General features: G+C 45.9%; 2 protein-coding genes across 4 annotated transcripts; one reads left to right on the top strand and one right to left on the bottom strand.

Moving 5' to 3' along the window:
- Nucleotides 1-538: 538 nt before the first annotated feature.
- Nucleotides 539-3,756, bottom strand: LOC125531268 (cysteine-rich receptor-like protein kinase 44). 2 transcript variants are annotated; one of them, XM_048695682.1, is made up of 7 exons: nucleotides 2,784-3,748; nucleotides 2,406-2,534; nucleotides 2,200-2,315; nucleotides 1,901-2,111; nucleotides 1,413-1,650; nucleotides 1,153-1,300; nucleotides 539-1,046 (listed from the first exon to the last, which is right to left on the bottom strand). In XM_048695682.1, the coding sequence occupies exons 1-7, from the start codon at nucleotides 3,622-3,624 to the stop codon at nucleotides 702-704; spliced, it is 2,028 nt and encodes a 675-aa protein (XP_048551639.1). In that variant the 5' UTR covers nucleotides 3,625-3,748; the 3' UTR covers nucleotides 539-701. The 2 variants fall into 2 exon arrangements, 1 of the variants encoding a protein (XP_048551639.1); XR_007293137.1 differs by having other exon boundaries at nucleotides 786-1,046; nucleotides 1,153-1,340; nucleotides 2,784-3,756.
- A 4,174-nt stretch (nucleotides 3,757-7,930) lies between these two features.
- On the top strand, nucleotides 7,931-10,997 carry LOC125531252 (cysteine-rich receptor-like protein kinase 6). 2 transcript variants are annotated; one of them, XM_048695672.1, is made up of 7 exons: nucleotides 7,931-8,843; nucleotides 9,166-9,291; nucleotides 9,396-9,535; nucleotides 9,620-9,830; nucleotides 9,935-10,172; nucleotides 10,275-10,425; nucleotides 10,604-10,997. In XM_048695672.1, exons 1-7 carry the CDS (start codon nucleotides 7,973-7,975, stop codon nucleotides 10,856-10,858), a joined length of 1,992 nt encoding a protein of 663 aa, XP_048551629.1. In that variant the 5' UTR covers nucleotides 7,931-7,972; the 3' UTR covers nucleotides 10,859-10,997. The 2 variants fall into 2 exon arrangements, with proteins under 2 accessions (XP_048551629.1, XP_048551620.1); XM_048695663.1 differs by having other exon boundaries at nucleotides 9,932-10,172.
- The last annotated feature ends 220 nt before the right edge of the window (nucleotides 10,998-11,217 follow it).

Below are 11,217 nucleotides of genomic sequence, written 5' to 3'. Positions count from 1 at the left end.
CTAAACCTAGACAAGGTTTCATAGGTTTGGATTGAGGGAGGATGTTGGATAGATTAGATAGGAAGCTTATTTAAACATCTATCTCTTCTTTTGTATTCTCTGTCTAACTCTCCTCTCTATGTAATCCTTCTCCGTCTCTCTCTCATTCATCTCATGGAGTATCCTAGCGATCTCCACAACTTGTAAGCCACGGCAAATCTCTCAATATATACATCGCGGCCCGAGATCAAAGGGTTCAACGCTTCCTCCAATCTTTACAAGCATTCCATTGTCGATTATGCAGGTTTAATTCAAAAGGGGAGCATGAGATTATGAGATGTTGAAACAGACACATATATTGTTGGCTCACAACTGCAAAGCAATCGAAATGGTCAATATAAGCTATAACACAATTTTATAATAATATATGTGAGCCCGATGCTAAGTAACATGTTTAAATTTAGCTGCATTCCATTGTCGATTATGCAGGTTTAATGCAAAAGCAACAGTTTCATTGATTATGATGCTGACACTGCACCCCCGGCGTGCGACAAACAAAGAAATCAATCCATCTGCACTGAAAAATAAGTGTACTACCATTCATCTCGAGTGGCTTAAGGCCGTGATTACAAGACTTGCAATGAAGACGTAAACCTGATCCGGCCTACTGGCCTCCATTATGACAAACATGACATGGCCGCTTCAAGAATCCGGATCGTATATCACCTAGGATATGGCTCAGTAATCGTAACCTCATTCCAAGATACGTCATCTTCCGGTACTAAATCAGGTCGGACATGCATGTAGCGGCGTTGCCCATATCGTGGAGAAGCTGGAGATGGTGATTCTGTCCCAAAGAAGAATGCAGGCTGTGCCGGTGGCTGAAGCTCCATGGTGTCCCTTGTTAACATGAAAATGACGGTTGATATTTGAGGCCTGTCATCAGGGTCCGGTTGGACACACAGCAGCCCGATGTGGATGCACCGTAGCGCTTGGCTTCGAGGGTATCCAATGAGTGATTCGTCCATCATTTGTGATATTGTTCCTTTTGTCCAGTAATTCCACACCTGGTAGATGGTTAACATGGATGATGCTTTTAGATACAATAATATAAATGTTACAGTGTTCAAAGACACTAAAAACTGATGAAAATAAAGTAAATCCAGCACTTACATCACTAATGAGATTCACGGTATCCCCATAATCCGAACTGCAGTTCCTTCTCCTGGTTATAATTTCGAGGACTAGTACACCAAAACTGAAAATATCAATCTTGGGTGACACACTTCCGTGTATTGCGTACTCTGGTGCCATATAACCGCTGCAGAGGATGAGCAATTAGGCTTGGAAACGCACCTTCACTAAGTGAAATAGTTCATAGTTAAAAGTATCCTTTTTGTTCATGCAAACGTCAATATACGCATTTGACTTACAGTGTTCCGGCAGCTCTAGTGGTTTGAGTATGAGTGTGACCTTCTTGTAGCAGCCTTGCCAATCCAAAATCTGCGATTTTAGGATCCATTTCCTCGTCAAGAAGAATATTATTCGCTTTAAGGTCCCTGTGGATTATCCTTGGGCTCGAGTCCTCGTGAAGATACAGTATTCCCTTGGCAGTTCCAAGAATGATGTTGTACTGTTGCTCCCAGTTTAGAGTATTTTCCTCACTGGTATCTGTTGCCGAAAAGAATGATGTTCAACTTACATTAGATGGCCCCGAAAGATAAATAAGGAACAATCAAAATACTCACTTGCCTGAAGAAGTTTAGAAGAAGAAAAAAAGCAGAACATCAATCTTGGTTGTGTAACTAATTTGCTGGAAATACTACAGTAGTGATTTTTTTCAATAAAATACATGTTCATTCTTGATACAACCGAGTGAATAGCTCGACGCAGAGTAGTGAACGGAGAGGAAAATAAATACCGAAAAGAAAGTTGTCGAGGCTCCCATTCTTGATATATTCGTAGACGAGCAACGTATCATTCTGATGCGAGCAAAACCCCTGTAATCTGACAAGATTCTTGTGCTGAAGCTCTGCCAATAGAACCACCTCATTGCGCAACTGATGCAAACCATGCTCAGTTGCTCCCAAAAGCTTCTTAACTGCTATTTCTTGCCCATCCGGCAGTGTTCCCTGAAACATGCAAATTGTTTTTCAGACAAAGCCCGATAGAGTGATACATCGACTCCTTTTGCACTCGCTTTCTTGCTTGTTTTCTTACCTTGTATACAATTCCATAACCACCTTCTCCAAGCTTATTCGCCTCTGAAAAGTTTCCGGTTGCCTCTTGCAGTGCCAGCAAATCAAAGATCAAGGCTCTCGCCATTTTCTTGAATGCTAGTGTCATATGAAAAGCAAGAATGTTATCAGTAAACAACAAGTCCGGCTCTTGAACAGAAGACATGCTAGATGCAAGATTCTACTCACGATTATCGTCCTCGGCGGCCTTAATTTTTCTCTTGAAGCGGATGAAAGCGAAAACTGATAGTAGAATCAATAACAAGACAACAGAAGAAGCAATGCCTGCATAGATTCCTGTTGCACTCCTTGTGTTTCCTGAATGATGATAAAAGTAGAAGATAAATGCCTTGCTCAGATAAGAAGGGGAACTGAAAGTGTGCTAGCTACTCCCTCGGTTCCAAAATAGTACTCCCTCCGTTCCAAAATACTCGTCGTGCTTTTAGTACAAATTTAACCTAAAACTACGACAAGTATTTTGGAACGGAGGGAGTAGATACTAAAGTTAGTACAAAGTTGAGTCATCTATTTTGAAACGGAGGGAGTAGCTGCTACTGCTAGTACTACCTGCGCCATGCTCGGGAGTGACAGAAGGAGATGGCGGTGGCGGGGCCGGAACCTGAAGCATCGCCTGGCCGTCGTAGATCGGCCGCACGCCATACCTCAGGATGCACCACGCGGAGCCAGCCTCGATCCATCCGGGGTTAGTGCCCATGTAGGGTGCTGTCTCATCTTGGAGTCTCCGGAGGCAGCCGTCGCACTGCGCCGGCGCCAGGTTGGGCATGCACTGCGCGAGGCCGTATACCTTGGGGTTGAAGGCCTCCTCGCCGGTGGCGAAGTACTTGCTTCTCATGGTCGAATTGCTGCTCGCCGCCGGCGACGGGGACGACACCGCGTGGTTGACCACGGCGGTGAGGATCGCACTGACCGCGGCGCCGAACCAGGCGGCCGAAACCGTGACGCTGGCCCGATCCGCGACAACGGAGAAAGTGATCTCACGGACCTGCCACTGGTCCGCGCCGAGGAAATCGAGGAATCGCTGGACGGAGAAGCGCAGGACGCAGCCGTCCTCGTACATGGCGGCGCCCGTGTCGCCGGGGCAGCTTGCCTGCGCGTCGCCGAACGCCTTGGCCACGCACGCGCGGCAGGACGAGGCGTTCGTGCCGCCCCGGCAGAGGGCCATGCCGTAGACCAGGCCGGGCGCCGTGCCGACGACGGCGGTGGCGAAGCCGTTTGGGGAGGTGGAGGCGTTGCCGGGGAGTCCCGCGGCGAGCAGCTTCAGGGTCGAGGGAAAGGTGCTGCTGGACGTTTGGGGGTTGCCGTCGCACTCCATTGAGGCCGACTCAGCCGGCGCCAGCAGGTGGACCGCGATGATCATGGGGAGAACGGCGTAGCCGCCGGGGAGCATCACCGTGGAAGCGCGTGGGGGGAGACCGGTGGACCGGCTCGCTTTTCTTTGGCACGACGACAGAGCGGCGACGGCGACGGCGACGCACCATTTGTCATATTTTTTTCCACGAGTACGAGTGGGTGCGCAAGTGGCAATCCAAAGGAGTCAAAGTTGATTGGCCGCCCGCAGGCCGCAATTTTGGGTGTGTGGTATCATGACTGGCAAGTGGACGAGTCATCAGCCCTATCCAACAGGGCATCAGGAGTGCGCACAAGATTGGGACCCGCATGACAGCTCTCGTCAGTGTGGCCAACCCGTCCCTGCCGGCGCGGATGTCGGCGCCTCATCACGGTGTCCTATCTCCCTCGTCACTCCGAGAGAGAAAGCCATGGCATGTCCTGATCCCCCCCTCTACTGACGGAAGATCACGTAGAGGGGGATCTAGATTGAGATCAAATCCAGGGGCATGGGCGATTCAAACCAATGCGGCGGGTCACGTGGGGGAGCAGCTTGCCGGGATCCGTCACATGCAGATGTGGGAGGATCAGGCAGTTGGTACATGAGACGAGGGCCCGAGCCAGGCAAACAGGAGGCGAGCGGGCCCCTTTGCATGTCGTCGACGCCGCCGCTAGTTCCCTCTGCCTTCGTCGGCCGCTCTGGCGGTCGGAGGGAGGGGGAACCTCAGATCTATGGGTCGCGTGTGTTCTCAGTTTGGTTAGGGTTGAGGGAGTTGCTGAAGCCATCATGGCGTCGTGCCTGAATAAGTTTTTCTATGCTCCATTCGTAGTCAGACGGGGCTCTTGCCTTGGTCTAGGAGCCAATGGGGTGGGGGATCCCCAGAACTCGTTGAGGTTGCGGGCTATGGTGTCTGGAGATCAACCGACACTAGTTGGGTTGGTCATCGGATGGGATGTGGTTGTGTGGAGATGGAGATTATTATTCCTCCTCGTCGGTATGATTTTTTTTGATGTTGTTCTCCCTCCTTCTTCGTATTTCTGCTAGAGGGATGTCCTGCTTGGCCTGGGCGATTGGCCCTGCCGCGGCGCCGGAACCAGATCCTAGTTCACTTTCATATGGAAGGGCTACATCTAGCGGTACTCAAAGCCACATATGGTGAAGGCTGTTGCATGCGTGTTGGCTGCACTTTTGTGTCCTTGTCTTTTCGGCGTCAGAGCAAAAAAAGGAGGACCAGCGTGGCGGCAATTATGTTGTGGTTGAAGATGATGACTTGCTTGGGTATGGGTGTAGATTCTTGTGTTGCAGGTTTGTTCTCACAAGGTTCATGGTTGATGACACATAAACATCTTCGTGTTTCACTGGTTGTTTTAGTGCTCTTTATTATTCTGTTAGGGTGTCCTTGTGCAGGTTATGAACTTTGTATTATTTCCTGATTTGAATACAAGCATACTTTCTACAAAAAAAAGATGGGGGAGGACTGGCAGGCTACATTGCGCATATAGTTCAAAATGAATGACGGATACTGCCCTGATACTTTAATACTGCCTCGATACAGTTCGACACGTATTCCTTGATTTGCATTTTTTAATAAACTAATATTTGATACACGTGGGATACTGCTGTGACACATTTTTGATAAGGAAAAGCATGATGTATCTAACTATTTCTTAATTTTATTTGTATTTACAACTAACTAACTTACTCTGTTTTGATGCCATATTTCCATTTAGAATCTCATATGATCAAAATGAAACTTGGAGTATTAGCTGAAAGACTTCATCACTTGAATAAAAAAGATATGCTTCTCATCAAAACTCCTTATTTTCGCATTTTAAATATTTTTTGTATGGTGATATGTGTCTCATTTATATCATAAACGTACCCATGTATCCTATTTTTTTTTTAAAAAATGACGTATCAGATGTGTCTTTGTATCACGTATCTGGTACGTATCTAATTAGGGTCTGTCTAGGACATATCTAGATCTAAGCTGATGTCCACTCTGTTTGTGATCTATTTTTTTGTCTTAGTTTTTTTTTTGTTTCTTGTTGATGCATTTTATATTTGTGGGAGCTTAGATGTGACATCTTTAAAAACATCTAGATGTGAATTAGACAAACTGATCTAATTACCCATGCATCATAGTTGGTAGTAACAAATCCCGCTATCATCGAGGGTATACCGGATTCGTCAAGCAAAACAAAGAGAGGTGGAGTACGAAGCCAAAGAGAGGGCAAATCTGGCGCTCTCTCGAACTATGGTGAAGGAGCGAGGGAGATTGTTTGCGAAGGGGCACCCATCCTTCGAGGAGACCTTGGTATGGGTGACGGCAGAACTAAAGTCATCGGTACCTCTGTCATGGGAGGGCATCGCCATGCTCCACTTCGAGGGGAAGCATGAAGATCAACTTCTATGCCGGAAAGAAGTTGCCCTGAATCTAGTAAGTACCTCCCCCCTCATCTCCTTGCGTGCTCTTGAGAAGTGTGGAAATCTTGCGCTTGTTCCTGACGTGGTGTTGATTTTGTTAGAAAGACTCATCCTTGTATTTTTGCACCCATTGTTTGGCTCGATCCTTTGCATGGAGCTCTGACTAGGAGGGAGTGGCGGAGCTTGGCCCAAATAGTTGGGCAGGACGACTGAAGGAAATAACTACCGAGCTTTTGTTCGATGGTCTAAAAGTGGGTATTCACTTATCACTCCATTAGTCTCCTTGAACTCAATTACTACTATAAACCAAAGTCATTGAGCACAAATGATCGAGATATTCATAGTTTTGTCTAGAGTTTTGTGACTCTTTCATGATGGTGTACGTGTCGATCTGCTCCATTTAATTATAGAGTTATATAGTGTTATATCTGCTCCAAAACATATGGCACGGTTGATTATTTACAATTTCCAGTTCATAATTTTAGCCGCCATATTTATTTATGATACATAAAAAATAGTAAAATGGTGCACGGCATATATAAACGTATGAAAATGAAAGTTGATTTTACATGTCCAATCACTATACTTCTTCATATCATATAGTGGTCAAACTTTTAAGACATTGACAATATGTTTACTTATGCGCCTCATATTCACAACAGTATGGGGTATTTATCTTATGTATGTACAATGTATATGCTTTCCCGTGTCCTTCTCAAGGCTATTTTTTTCATGAAGAATGCTACTTTGTACTGAAGAATTTGCATGCCTTAATTCTTTCCGTGGAATATTGAATTTCAATCATTGTAATTAGAACATACATGATCCATCACAAAAAAAAAGAACATACATCATGATTCATTATTTACTAAAAAAATGCGAGAATGTAAATATTAATTATTTGCACTAAGAGATGTCCATGTATTTCTAGTCTGAGTTGTCCATGCATGATTTATTACTGGTAACACCTTTACTACTTTAAACAAAAGTATTTTGCCAAAAAATATGGCCCCACAGTTTTTGCTGTGTACATACACATTTTTTTTCTTTTTTAATCTGGTAGAGGATATTTTATCCCAACATGAAGCACTAACTAAAGAAAGAATCCATGATCCTCAAAATAAAAAAAAAATCTTTTTTTAACACGAAAAGGGAGTCCAGATGATGATGTGTATTGTGCTTGGACTTTCTTTTTGTTCTCGGACTCTTTTGGTGGGGTGTTGGGACTCTCACATGGGAGTTGTTGCCTGCTGTATTTTGCAATACCAAAGTTATGCTTATGGATGATTGTCTCGTACACCTTTTTCTAAAGGGAAGGCATACGAGTCGTGTCAATCTTTTTTTTGGAGGAGACATGTCAAACTGTTTGTGCATGATAATATTTGATAAGAGTATTTGTATGTAACGCTACATATTTTAAATCTCAGCCGTCAATAGTTAAAACTAACGACTGAGATAATTTAACAACAACAACAACAACAACAACAATAATAATAATAGATAGATAGATAGATAGATAGATAGATAAATAGTAGATAGGTAGCATAAACTTTGACTCGACGCACGTACGTACGGTTTGGTTTGCTTGAAGCATTCCACTCCACGGCTTTGCGGAATGATGAGTCATGCGCATCCAAACTGGTAAAATCCCTTCAATTCAACTGAACTCCAAGCCACCTTTTGCGACTACATTCAATGGAATGGAGAAGGTTCACCCGTTCAGTTTTCTCCTTTCATTGACGGAAGATCGCTACTCTCGCCGTCGGATAATATAAGAGGGTTTTTTTTACACTAAAACTAAAAGTACTTCTCAGTCACAGGCGATGGGGACGTGAATGCTAGTTGCAGAAAACGGACAAGGACTTGCGTTGCCAGTTGCCATGGTCGTCGACAAGGACGTGCACTAGGCAGGCACTAGGCACTACCAAGTTTAATCCCCCCGTCTGCAAAACATACGTTCCAACATCTTGCTCGCTCCACCATGCCCGCCACAAGGCCGAGGATGATATCTCACCGGCTCGTCGTGTCCGCGGCCGTCGTCGCCGTCGCCGCCCTGCTCGCGCCCGGCGCCGCGGGATACCCGTGGCAGGATTGCGTCGACGGCCAATTCGCGGCCGGCAGCAAGTACCTGGCCAACATCAACCTCCTCGCCGCCTCCCTCCCCAAGAACGCCTCGGCGTCCCCAGACCTCTTCGCCACCGCCGAGGCCGGCGCCACCCCGGACAAGGTCTGGGCCCTCGCGCTCTGTCGTGGCGACGCCAACGCCACGTCCTGCCTCAGCTGCCTGGCCCAGGCCTTCCGGGACCTGCCCAACGTCTGCGACTACAGCAAGGTGGCCACCATGTACTACGACTCCTGCACGCTCCACTACTCCAACGCCTCCCGGGACCCCGCGCCGGTGGCGGCGCGGACGTATAGGTTCTGGGAGTACACAAATGTCACGTCGGAGAAGAGCCAGTTCAACAGCCTCGTGGCCAGGCTCGTGAACGCCACCGCGGACTACGCTGCGTACAACTCCACGCGGCGGTACGCCTCCGGGGAGGCCGACTTCGACCGGGAGTTCCCCAAGATCTACAGCTGGGCGCAGTGCACGCCAGACCTGACCGCGGTTCAGTGCCGGCAGTGCCTCGCCAAGAACATGGTGCTGTTGCCGGAGTATTTCGTGGACAGTACAGGAGCCAGAGCTCTGCAGGTCAGGTGCAGCTTCCGGTACCAGACCTATTCCTTCTTTGATGGCCCTGTCATGGTGCGCCTGCCAGCACCAGCACCGAGCACGGAAGCACCAGCGCCTGCGCCTGCTGCGGTACCAACGGTTTTGACGTCGCCGCCGGCGGCGGCGGCATCCACACGAGGTAAGCTTTAATTTTCACCGTACCATGCTAACATTTGCCTTGCCAACGATTTAGCACAGTGATTGACAACAAACCATTCAGTGTCAAACTTTGCCAAATTTTGAAGCACGCTAATAACTTTTCTGTACCTACCTTCTAACAACAAGGAGCCATATGGAAAATACTGTCGAGTTAGAGGGCCTAGAGAAAAAAAAAGGTTTAAATATACAAACCAAGTGAGATACCAATCCAAATTTAGAGTGAAATATGAAAAAAAATCATTTTTCTAAAACATCTTTTCCATTTGAGCTGACATTTTTCTTGTACATTGCTCAATTCACAGGGAGAAAATACAGTGTCCCTGGCATGGTTCTTATTATTCTGCTGCCTACTCTAGCTGCCATAAACCTTGTGGCTTGCTTCTTTTTCTGGAGAAGGAAGCGGCCACTATCAAAAGCAAAACAGTCAGGTATGTTCAAAATTCACCAGTTTACAACGGGAAAGTTTTGAAAGGACCCAAAGCGACGTAGGTTATCTATACTCGTTGTGACTCTGATATCGACCATTAAACAGATCCCAGTTATTTCGCTGACGAGGAGGACAATGAAAATGTAGACTCGATGTTGATTGACATTTCAACCTTGCGGGTTGCAACCGGGGATTTTGCAGATAGCAACAAGCTTGGTGATGGCGGATTTGGCGCGGTGTACAAGGTGCTAAATAGACATTTCTCTACTGAAATCGCCAACTATATTGAGAGTTCGTTAATTGAGCTTAACTCTGGTTTGATCTTTTAGGGTATTCTTCCAGATGGCGACGAAATAGCAGTGAAGAGACTATCGAAGAGCTCAACACAAGGAGTTGAGGAGCTCAAAAATGAACTCTCTTTGGTTGCAAAGCTTAGGCACAAGAACCTTGTAACACTTCTTGGCGTCTGCTTGGAGCAACAAGAGAGGTTGCTTGTCTACGAGTTTGTTCCTAACCGAAGCCTCGACCTCTTCCTTTTTGGTACTTGCCATTGAATCATGCTCAAAGTCAATTATGGCCTCCTTCTCTCTCCATATTATACATTAATATATTCTATATCCATTTACTTTAATAATGAAAAGCAGATTCTGAGAAACATGTAGAACTGGATTGGGAAAAGAGGTACAAGATTATTAATGGAGTTGCTCGAGGACTGCAATACCTCCATGAAGACTCCCAGCTCAGAGTGGTCCATCGTGATCTCAAAGCTAGCAACATCTTGCTTGATAAAGATATGAATCCGAAGATATCAGATTTTGGAATTGCGAGACTTTTTGCGCAAGACCAGACCCATGGAATAACGAACCGTGTTATCGGCTCATAGTAAGTACCATAAGACTTATATCAGGCTAATCCAAGTGGTATGTTGCTTAATCATCTAGTGGTAAGTGACTAAATATGACGTACCTCATCACATTCTTATAGCGGATATATGGCGCCAGAGTACGTGATGCGTGGGAACTACTCTGTGAAATCTGATTCATTCAGCTTCGGCGTCATGGTTCTTGAGATTGTAACGGGGAAGAAGAACAATGACTACAGTAATTCTAAGGAATCTCAAGATCTTCTGAATGCGGTATGTGCTTGCTGTTTGAATATCTAATCACCATTATTACTAGACAACAACGTGTTACCACTTAGTAGGCCGCCGTTTTTTCTAACGAGGCAAAAAATTTATTCCGGTTAATTATAGAAAAACCGGGCGAAAACCTGCACTTAGACTTTTAAGCTCATGGCTACTAAAAATGGTGCAGATATGGGAGCGTTGGATGGCAAGAACGGTGTTGGACATGATGGATCCGAGCATGAACGCTAGCTTCTCAGAGAGCGGCGTGCTAAGATGCATCCATATAGGGCTTCTGTGTGTTCAAGAAAACCCGGCTGATCGACCGCTTATGTCGTCTGTGGTCATGATGCTCGGAAGTGATACTGTGTCTCTATCTGCCCCATCTAGGCCGGCGTTCTATGCCAAGAAGGCTAGCAACAACTTGGGAATCACGTCAACTTAGCACAATTTACATGTTCTTGGGTTGACAATTAAAGGTGTCAACTCTCTGAGGAGGGTTTATTGAGTCAATAACTAAATAAGATTGTGGTGCACTCGATGAAAACATGTTTTCCTGGTAAAGGGTGTTTTTATTGACTCACTGAACACATGTGTGTTGCTATGTATAGATAAACATGTTGAGCCACCGTGTTCCATTTTTTAGAGTAAAGGTAGGAGCCCGACTTTATAAATAACGCCATCACGGCAAGGTCCAGAACAAGGTTCATCAGGGAAAGAGATAAAACAGTTCATAACAAACAAGCTAGGTACAGATCCTAATAGGTGAAGCAAAAGGACGCGCATGCCCGACAATAAACACAG

Source organism: Triticum urartu, chromosome 1 (assembly GCF_003073215.2).
Source record: "Triticum urartu cultivar G1812 chromosome 1, Tu2.1, whole genome shotgun sequence".
In the NCBI taxonomy this organism is placed as follows: Eukaryota; Viridiplantae; Streptophyta; class Magnoliopsida; order Poales; family Poaceae; genus Triticum; species Triticum urartu.
The sequence above is the reverse complement of the archived record's forward strand: the minus strand, read 5'-3'. Positions and strand labels throughout refer to the sequence as shown.